At 38.3% G+C, this 10,286-nt stretch overlaps 2 protein-coding genes and 1 pseudogene across 2 annotated transcripts; 2 read left to right on the top strand and 1 right to left on the bottom strand.

The window, feature by feature from the left end:
• Window positions 1-1,008: 1,008 nt before the first annotated feature.
• On the top strand, window positions 1,009-4,106 carry LOC112195363 (protein YIPF1 homolog). The gene is made up of 6 exons (XM_024335777.2): window positions 1,009-1,172; window positions 1,273-1,312; window positions 1,677-1,757; window positions 2,513-2,699; window positions 3,060-3,327; window positions 3,715-4,106. The coding sequence occupies exons 1-6, from the start codon at window positions 1,113-1,115 to the stop codon at window positions 3,919-3,921; spliced, it is 843 nt and encodes a 280-aa protein (XP_024191545.1). The 5' UTR covers window positions 1,009-1,112; the 3' UTR covers window positions 3,922-4,106.
• Window positions 4,107-4,330: 224 nt separating this feature from the next.
• LOC112193963 (NAC domain-containing protein 2) lies at window positions 4,331-5,191 on the bottom strand. Its single transcript, XM_024334226.1, has one exon. The coding sequence runs from the start codon at window positions 5,189-5,191 to the stop codon at window positions 4,331-4,333; it is 861 nt and encodes a 286-aa protein (XP_024189994.1).
• LOC112193962 lies at window positions 5,190-8,572 on the top strand (annotated as a pseudogene).
• Window positions 8,573-10,286: the final 1,714 nt, after the last annotated feature.

Here is a 10,286-nt window from a genome sequence, read left to right as displayed (position 1 = left end):
TATTACCTTGTTTAATGACTCCATTTTTGGAGGTGTATATAGCTTGTGGATTCTGTTCAATTAAGAGGCTGGGTGACAATGGAATCATCTTGTTTTGGCACCTTGATTCTGATAAGTTCTCATTTGTTCAGTGGGTGCCCTTTGGCAGTTGATCTAGATGGTACGACATTTATACCAAGTAGGTTCAATACCCATATAATTCTGCTCAAATTTTAGGTCCCCTTAATCCCAGAATAAACAGGTGAAAAGGAAATGTAGAAAAATATTATCAGAATGGTTGATTTAGTGCAAGTGCACTGCTTTAGTAACATAAAATCTTTCAGATCGACGCATAAACGCTTAATTACTGTATAATGGTTAAAAAATATTAACTCCCATTTGAAGAGAGAATATCAAAAGTATCTAATATTCTATTCATGTAGAATAACCGCTTCAAAATACTTCAAAACAAATACAAATAAATAAAGAGAGTGTTCTTAAAAATCTAATAATTATCATATTACCGAAAATGATGATGTCACATTTCTTCGTTTAAACACGTGAGTTACACATTGTTTCTTGGTCTTGATCAAGCTTTCGCATTTTCCACCCACTCGTGGCTTGGCTTTGTACTCATAAGTCATAACCTATGTCGTGCAGAGGGCAATAGATAAATGTATATATCCCAAGTAGCCATATAATTCTCTAATTAACTAAGAATTGATAGTCACTTCATTAATAAATTCGTACGACAATTTAATAGTCATCATTTATATAATATAACTAAATTGTGCCGGTTTAAAACATATAGAGTGAATTGTCATACACAAACTAATACTGTAAATTGTAATTATTTTTTTTGGGTACAAATTACTGGAATTTTTAAGCTCAAGTAGATTTTAATTTTTTCGGACCAGAGAAAGAATAGAAAAGTTTCTCTGATAAAACAAAAAAATAAAAAGGTTCAATTATCGCTTCCACGTCGTTTTATAATTTGTCACGTGAGAAATAAAAGAGAATAGTAGAAGAAATAAAAGCAAAAACCACGCGCGACTCCAAGACTCTTATCACAGAGAGATCTGAAGGGAGCTCATAGCCAAAGAGGAAGACGAAGAAGAAAGAGAGAAAGCAAGATGATGTCCGGCAATTATACCAGCATTGATAACCAAAGCGTCTCGGGATCTGTTCCTGCTGTAAGTTTTCAATTTCACCTATATATATATATATATATATATATATATATAAATATAATCTTTACATGATCTGGTTCATCAATCTTGGCTGATTTTGCAGGCGGTTCCAGATCCAGGCCACCTCACCGTCAAATTCCAAGGTCAATTTCCTCTTTCCGGTTTATCACTTTGTGTAGTTGCTTAGCTTTTGTTTGTGTTGCCGTGAAATTGAAGCAAAAGAAAACGAACTTGAAATTAGATATAGAACGAATCCGCTGGTTTTTGTTGCTGGATTGTGTTCGGGAGTCGTTCTTTTTTCTTAAATCTTCGGTTTGCAATTTGAATAATTGATTAGTGAAGCAAGTGGATAAGCATAATTGTGGATGTTGTATTGTTTGGCTATAGAAGTATGATGAGATGAGTTGAATGTATCTAGAGTCTAGCTTAGTTGCGAGGTTTTAAGTTTTCGGGTGTGAGATTCGATCATTTTCTGTTGGTATTAATGGTTTGGTGTAAATTTTGCAGATTCACACCTTCAGACATTTCCTCCATCTGAGGCACAAGGGAAGATCTCTAGTGGCGCTCGCCCTCCTCGCGATGCTGATGGTACACACAGTTTCTAATATTGTTTGTTGAATATGCAGTTGCTTTCGTATGCGACTTTCCTACATTGTTTCAGATTTTTATAGTTGTGTGAATGCAATTCAGTACCTAAAGGCTTTGAAAGTTAACTTTGTAGTACACAAAGGATAATAGGAATGGTTGAATTTCTTTGTCTGTTTTAGGAGTATGAATCTGAGTATGGATGATTATTTTGGTGAATTCAATCTATAGGTAGAATGAACTTTTGTTTATTTCATTATGCTCTATAAATGCTAGTAATTAGATGGATGCTAATAAGGGATGCCGAGGAATGGGAGGTTGGCGATGTTTGGTTTGGAACACTTTATCGAAGAAGATATCTATAGTAGCAGTTGTAACAGGGTGTGCTGTTGAGAGTCATCAAAACCATAGAATAGCCTAAAGATGTGATTTTAGTAATTTAAAACTGCTAATAAGTGGACTGATGAACTTAAACATTGTGGATGTTTGGAATAGAAAACTTAGAAGGTCTAATGTTGGTTTTGGAATAATGACTCAGCTCTCTCCGTGTTGGCATTCCCATTTTATATGGGTATTGCCATTCCTAGAGTTGTTCGACCATATGAGAAAGTTAACAATGCTATTTTTCAGGGGTTTTGAAACTTCCATCCCGACTTCTTTCCATAATTTTTTCCAGCATATTATAGGATGATTACTATAAATACAATACTGTGAATTTCATCTGCAGTGATGTTAAAGGCATGTAACTCTTGATGCAGACACATTTTCAAAACCTGTATCTGGTTCTGATGAACCCCAGCAGAGTGGTTGGCTACGTACTTTCAGTGTATCATCTTACAAGGCATATTTTGACGTTGACACTTCAGATGTTCTAGAGAGGATTAAAGACTCGCTCCTTCCATATAGTGGAGCTTTCAATGAAAAAACAACTAACAATCCAGATTTGTAAGTCTTCTTCGGTAACTTTACTGTAATGACCTGTCTATAATGTAGATCTTCGACATGCAGTATCAAGTTGTATGGAAATTCATACATCTCTTTGATATTTTCCCAGCCCTTGACAATTGATAATCCTAGATGAACATCACTTTTAATTTGAAAAGTTGTTGGAAAATGCGTAGCATTCTGCAGATGGCACTTGTTTATTCTAAAATTTTTCTACTGTTAATTTGGTAATATGCTTTTGCTTTCATACTATATCTCAATGGATATTTTATATGTTATTTTAGCTTTATATCAAAAGTTTTATATTCACCAAAAATTGTCTGCATGTGTCATCTGATCTCAACATCAAATGCTTTGTAGGTATGGACCTTTCTGGATATGTACCACCCTAATATTTGTTGCAGCTGCCATTGGCACCTTCGTGACATATGTAGCACACAAGGTCAAGAGTGAAGAGTGGGCATATGACATCAATGTAGTGCAATGGTCTGCTGGATTGTTCTATGGTTACGTCACTGTTGTTCCTCTTGTGCTGTATGTAATCCTTAAATACTTCTCGGCACCAGCAGGTCTCGTTCAGCTGTTTTGTCTGTATGGCTACTCCTTGTTTGTCTTTATACCAGCTTTGGTAAGTCCCTGGATGTATTTTTTCATTAAGCTTATTACCAGAAAGATGTGTCATAGAAAGGTCTGCATGTCCCAAAAGCTCATGCCAAGACCGAAGCTTTACACCATTAAATATGTAGATTTTGAAAACATGGGCCAAAATGCTCTTCATATTGAAATTTGTGTCAAAAAGTCATTAGTTTCTTAAGAATGTTGGAGAAGCTTACTAATGCCATTACTTCTAATAATTTTGGACATTAATGTCTCAGTTTAGACTAAATCATGGTATTGCCAATCTTTTGAGTTATTAAGAAGAGCCATTACTTTGTTAAGGGGTTGTACGATGAAAAATCTCAGATTTTGATGGTTGATAATAGCTAGCTGACATTGCTACTGTGTGTAATTGCAGTGTCTCTCTGTTGTGCCCTTGGAAATTTTCCGATGGGTAATTGCGGGCGTGGCTGGGATCATGTCTGCTACTTTTGTGGCCATAAACCTTCGCGCCCACATTGTTTCAGCAGGTGAAAGCTGGTTCTTCATTGTGGCTGGGATCTTTCTGTTGCAGTTGGCTCTGGCTGTCGTGCTAAAACTCTATTTGTTCACCGTCACAGTCTAGAGTACTATACAGTAAACTGTGCTTTCAGAAAAAGGCGTGAAAGAAATTGTAGATTAAAAAGTTACGATAATTTTTGGAACATTGGCTTGTTGTTACCGTTAGCAGAAATATTATTCATCAATTAAGCACATCTTGTATTCATTCTTTTCGGAAATACAAAATCATGTATTAGAGTATGTACTCTGCTTTATCGCCTTTTATGATTTGATCCAATTCAGTGGTCAATGTGACTTAGTTGAGAATTTTTGTTCCGCCATCAAAAACAACATCAATCATTCAATCCTACAAATAAAATTTACACACACTAGCACACCGGGATAAAATTAGGCGGCTACTACTTGAGCTACAGTTAAACTACAATTAAACTGTTCTTCATGAATCTCATTCATATGAAAGACCTCCTTGCTAATCAGTTGAAGTTGTTGTCCTCATAAAATTGATCTAGAAATTCATTACATTCAACGTGCAGTGGATCATCTGGAGTTGATGCAAAGAAGTCATATGAAGTAAACACAATATCATCAGCAGTGGCGAGATCCGGAACCAACTCAGGCCGATAAGCCTCATCACATGGCGTCCGACTACTGCTGCCTTGATGATGATCAATAGTAATGCTCCCACCTTGTTCCTCACAAGAAGTCTCTTCCTTTCTCGGCCTGTTTGCTCGAAGCTTTCTCCTTTGATCTAGATCTCTAATAAGCTTTCTCCTTTCATCTAGATCTTGTTCAAGATCATCAACAACTTCGTCCAACTTCCTCTTTCTCTGATTTTCATCCACACTCTCCTTCTTAGTTTCGCTACCGCGTGGTGGCCGTTTTGTAGGTTTTTTTCTCAAGGTGCAGAGTACAGTTACATCTTTCTTGTTCAACTCATACTCATGCATCAACCAAGCATTGTTTTGATCTGAAGAGCTTCCACCCTCGTATCGAAAGTCCCTCTTGAGTCCAATAACCTTACCCTCCTCAACAACCTTAACAAAATACTGGTTGCTCCAGGTACCCGTTCCCATCTTCCGATCAAAGCGCGTGCCATTAGGGCTCAACTTTTTGCGTTTGGTGAAGAAGAAGAGAGGCTCTCCGTCCTCCACGTGGGAATTGCCACCGTACTTGTCCCAAACAGTCCAAGGCTCCCATTTGCCATAGAAATCAGGACAATCGGAGACGTAAGGGGACTGAAACCCGTCGCCCATTGTAGCCTTGTTGCGGAGGTAGTAGCTGACGAGTTCGTTATCTGTAGGATGAAACCTAACTCCCACCGGAAAACCTTCCATGGCTGAAGTGAGATTGTCAGAAATCTTGGCCTAGCAATTTCGAGAATTAATTCTTGCCCTAGGAAATTTGTTTTGGTCGCGATTGAGCGTCTGATGTTTTACAAGAGTCTTTAGGAAAAGTACGAAATATGGGGAGAATGTGAACATGAGAGGGGAAATATATAGCTGTCATTCCTTATGTTGCAAGGAACTAGGATTTCCTATCTAGCTGTCATTCCTTATGTTGCAAGGAACTAGGATTTCCTATCCGGTGCGACGATTTACACTTCTATTATTACAATCAGATTATCAAACCCACATCTATACCTAAACCCTAAACCCTCAACATATCTGATACTCCCGCCGCAGATCTCACCTTCGCCGTTTCTCTCTCTCTTTCTCTCCCGTCTCTCCCCGCCACCAACAGAATTGTTGAAGGCGTCATCTAGGAAGCTTATCACTGCAACTAATTAAGTTGCGCTAGGTATCTACGACGGCAGCTGGAGGAGAGAATGTCGCGAGTTTGAAGCGGCAGTTAGTGCAACTGTTTGAAGTGTCCATTGGAACAATGGTGCCTGATGAGCTGAATGTGGAGCCGGTGGTTGTTCCTTCGGCTGTGAAATTCAGAGACTATCAATGTAACAATGCCATGGACATATGGTCTAAGATTGAGGGAAAGGGAACTGCATTCGAGAATCCTAATTCTGTTGGACAGGCCGTCATGGGAAATCTTCCTAAATCAGAAATAATAGAGTCGTGCACGGTAGCAGGGCCTGGGCACTTTGTTAATGTTGTGTTGTCGAAGAGTTGGATGGCTGAGAGCTTACAAAAGATGCTTATTGATGGGATCGAAACATGGCCACCACAGCTCCAGATCAAACGGGCTGTTGTAGACTTTTCGTCACCTAATATTGCCAAGGAAATGCACGTTGGCCATCTGCGATCTACAATTATTGGGGACACGCTAGCCCGGATCCTTGAGTTTTCCAAAGTTGAAGTTCTTCGGCTTAATCATGTTGGTGATCGAGTGGGGAACACAATTTGGCATGTTGATTCAATACCTTTTCGAAAAGTTTCCAAACGTGGATGATGTTAATGAAATGGAAATCGGTGATCTTCAGGAATTCTATAAGCAATCAAACAAGAGATTTGATGAGGATCCGGCCTTCAAGGAGAGAGCACAAGCTGCAGTGGTATCCCTTCAGGGTGGGACTCCCAAGTACAGTGAGGCATGGCTTCAAATCTGTGAAGTCAACCGTAGAGAGTTTCAAATGGTCTATGAACGCCTTGGAATTCAATTAGAGTAAAAGGGAGAAAGCTTTTATAACCCATATATTCCTGGGGTTTTAGAGAAGTTGACTGACCAAGGACTGATTGTGGAAAGCGAGGGTTCTTCAATGAGTGTTCTTCAATGTATTTTTTCTCAGGTCTTTGAGCCTCCGTGGTCGTTACGGACTCGTTGGCTTAATTGCTTGAGTCAAATGCGTAGTATGGACATTAGATGCTCCCATATTTATCGGGAGGGGAACACGGTTGCAGACTCTATGGCAAATCTGGGTTTGAGCTCTTCATCTTTAAAGTGGTTTGCTTCCCCGCCTCCAGTGATCTGGTTACCTTTGCATTTTGACACGGTCGGTCTTCCTTACCAGCGTGGTTAAGATGAGGCTCTGTTTGCGAACTTCTACTTGTTGTACATGGACTTTATTATCACAATGGTTGCTTGCTAGGTGTTGCAAGTCTCCCTTCATTGAACCTGGAAGGTGTTGCTCTGTTTTACGCAGTGGGTGGGGCTGCTTGCAAATCTCTCATTGATGGGTGCGATGATGTTTTCCTCAGCAGCTTTATTAATATTTTCATCTGTCCTTCCACTGTTGTCTCTTTTCCTTTTCCTTTTTCTTTTTGTTTGTTTAATCCTTAAATTGGTGGACTAGACAATAGTGGTGCTAGCTAGCTTGATCACGCGCGCAGAAGAACTTTTCCTTTGCCCGATGGTGGCCATGTGAATTTATGAAGCACAATAAAGCTAATGGTGACTTTGTCGGCTGCTGCTCTCGGTGTGGAGCATTGCTTTCCAATTTTATGGTGGTGTTCTGCTTTCCGCGTCCCCACAACATTGCTAGAAAACTCCTGCAGTTTTGTTTTTGTATGGCTTTCATTGCTGTACCTTTTCTCTTCTTTGTTTCATGGGCAGGAACCTTCTAGATAGTTCTGCTTACTTGTATCACTTTGCATGGTTCCATGTTTCCTTGCTGGCTTTTGGTCTAGCCCTCCAGCTGGGTTGTAATTTTTGTTCTTCTTCCAATTAAATGTTCGTGGGGGACAAAGTTCGTCCCCTTTTTAAAAAAAAAAAAAAAAAAAAAAAAAAAGAAAAAAAAAAAGTGGAAAGCGAGGGTGCTCGTGTAATCCATCTTGAGGGTTTTAACATCCCCCTTATTGTTGTGAAGAGCAATGGCAGTTATAATTATGCTTCCACTGATTTGGCAGCTCTTTGGTATCGACTTAAGAGGAGAAAGCTGAATGGATCATATATGTTACTGATGTTGGCCAGCAGCAACACTTTGATATGTTTTTCAAGGCAGCTACGCTTGCAGGTTGGCTTCCAATTGATGGCTCGTACCCGAAAGTTAGCCATGTTGGTTTTGGTGTTGTTCTTGGAGAAGATGGTAAACGATTACGGACTCGCTCTTCTGATGATGTGGTTCGATTGATTGATTTAATTGATGAAGCCAAGAGCCGAAGCAAAACAAGTCTTGTCGAGCGTGGTAAGAGTGAAGACTGGCTGAAGAGGAGCTTGAGCAAACTGCAGTGGCCGTTGGTTATGGCGCTGTGAAGTATATATGCTGATCTGAAGAACAACAGATTGTCCGATTACACCTTTGATTTCAATCAGTTACTAAATGTTAAGGGAAACACTGCTGTGAGTGCTGTCTACTTGCTATACATGCTTGCTCGGATCTGTTCAATCATAAGGAAATCTGGTAAAGACATTGACGAATTGAAAAAAAAGGGGGAAATTGTGTTGGGTCATGCCGGTGAGCGTAAATTGGCGCTTCACTTATTAAGGTTTCCTGAGACCGTGGAGGAGGCTTGCACGAATCTGTTGCCAAGTGTTTTATGTGAATACTTCTATAATCTATCAGAAAGTTCTATTCCAATTGCCAGGTTATTGGGTCGGCAGAGGAAACGAGCAGACTCTTGCTTTGTGAAGCAACAGGCGTACGTAGTCATGAGGAAATGCTTTCATCTTCTCGGAATTGAAGCAGTGTGCAAGATGTGATGTGTTCACCCAGTCGCAGTTGAGTTAATCACCAAAGATATAATGGTGTACGATAGTACGATACAATTCTACAATCTGCTTAAACATAGGAATTTTGAAGGATCCAATATTAGGATTCAATGTGAACTAGCAATCTCGCAAGTAAAGCAAATGTTATATCTCGAAGTTTGAAGTTTGGTTTGATTCTGAAAATTAACTATGACATTTTGAAGGTACCATGCTCTAGCTAATCATGGAACATCTTTATTAATTGAAGCAAGTATGGTGGGATATGTCTCCACCATTTCTCTTGTCGTTATATGAGAGTGATATTTTGGGTCTTCCACAATTTAGATTTCGTTGATTTATTTGTTTTACTTGTTTATTCTAGAGGTTTTGGTTAGGTCCCCCTCTATTGTCATTCGTATTTTTTTGGCTTAATAAATTAGAGTGTTAGAGAGGTTGTTCCTCTACTATCACTCATTACAAAAAAAAAAAAAAAAAAAAAAAAAAAAAAAAAAAGAAGACATAGGAATTTTGAACTCTTGTTATCCATTTTGCACTGTAAACAATGTGCAGATATCAATGAATGACTATTTGATTGGAAAAAAAAAAAACAACAACAACAACAACATCAACATGACAACATAGGATGCTCAAGGGGTTAATCCCAAAATGTTAATTGTTATTCATGGCATATAATTAAAGAAGTCTTTGCCTAAAATGGTAACCAAGAAATTATTCATCAATCAGTATGGTAATTCGTTTATATTTTGGTTATATTAAATTCAACACATGGATAGGCATATGTAACTTTTACATATCTATAACTTTAACACCACAAGGACTATGAATAATTTGTACCCTTAAAACTATTGCCCCTAGCCTCCTCCCTATATAGGAACCAAGGCCGAGACCGATGTGGGTCTGGCTCCTCGATCAGCAAGCTTTTCTCTCGTTACAATCACCATATATGATTCTCAAGCTATTCAAATACACCGCACTTAATCCTGATAAGTGGAGTTTTCTGTACTTTTAATTTTCTTTACACTCATGCATAAGATCTCTGATTTAGAAATCCGGTTTCTCCCAGTATTGCCAGTATTGATATTGGCTAAAAAAAAGTTCATCATGAATGTATAGTTCTATCAAATTAGTCTTTCATTTATCTTCTTTTCCTCCAAAAGTGCGTATTGTGAGGAAAATTACTTCAATAATTTGCGAGGGAGAGGGAGAGTGAGAGTAATATGAAGTGAAAGGAGCTTATATTTAATTAAACTCTTTAAATATACTTTTCTCTGGCTCATAACCTATTCGTGAAACATGCCTGTTTGTATGGGAATCAATACCTTAAACAGTAGTCGACGATACATTAACTAAGAGCTATTTGATAATTTGATAGTTCGATCCCTGGTCCGTACAAATAATAATATTGATCATGATGAATTCAGAGAAAGTTTTTCCTTGCTTTCCTCTACATATAATATAAGAGTATGAATAAGACAAATCTTATTATTGAGATTAGGAAAGAAGATACCATTAATGTGTGAGCCTCCATAGACTTTAGTCCAAAAGATGATACAATTTTTGCCTTGTTTTCCTCTACATAAGAATGAATTAAGACGATTCTTATTATTGAGATTAGGAAAGAAGATACCATTAATGTGTGAACTTCCATAGGCTTTAGTCCAAAAGATCATACAATTTTTGCCTTGTTTTCCTCTACATAAGAATGAATTAAGACAATTCTTGATTAGGAAAGAAGATACCATTAATATGGGAACTTCCATAGGCTTCAGTCCAAAAGATGATACAAAAGGCATACTGCAAGAAGCTTTAACCAAGCAAGACAAGATGAAG

This window comes from Rosa chinensis, chromosome 3 (genome assembly GCF_002994745.2).
Source record: "Rosa chinensis cultivar Old Blush chromosome 3, RchiOBHm-V2, whole genome shotgun sequence".
NCBI lineage: Eukaryota > Viridiplantae > Streptophyta > Magnoliopsida > Rosales > Rosaceae > Rosa > Rosa chinensis.
This window is presented reverse-complemented; position numbering and strand designations above follow the sequence as displayed.

Bases quoted from the DNA above. Each gene is read 5' to 3' on its own strand.
- LOC112195363 (XM_024335777.2), top strand. From the start codon at position 1,113: ATGATGTCCGGCAATTATACCAGCATTGATAACCAAAGCGTCTCGGGA. The intron at 1,173-1,272 runs GTAAGTTTTCAA...CTGATTTTGCAG, and splicing joins TCTCGGGATCTGTTCCTGCT to GCGGTTCCAGATCCAGGCCA. The intron at 3,328-3,714 runs GTAAGTCCCTGG...GTGTAATTGCAG, and splicing joins TTGTCTTTATACCAGCTTTG to TGTCTCTCTGTTGTGCCCTT.
- LOC112193963 (XM_024334226.1), bottom strand. From the start codon at position 5,191: ATGGAAGGTTTTCCGGTGGGAGTTAGGTTTCATCCTACAGATAACGAA.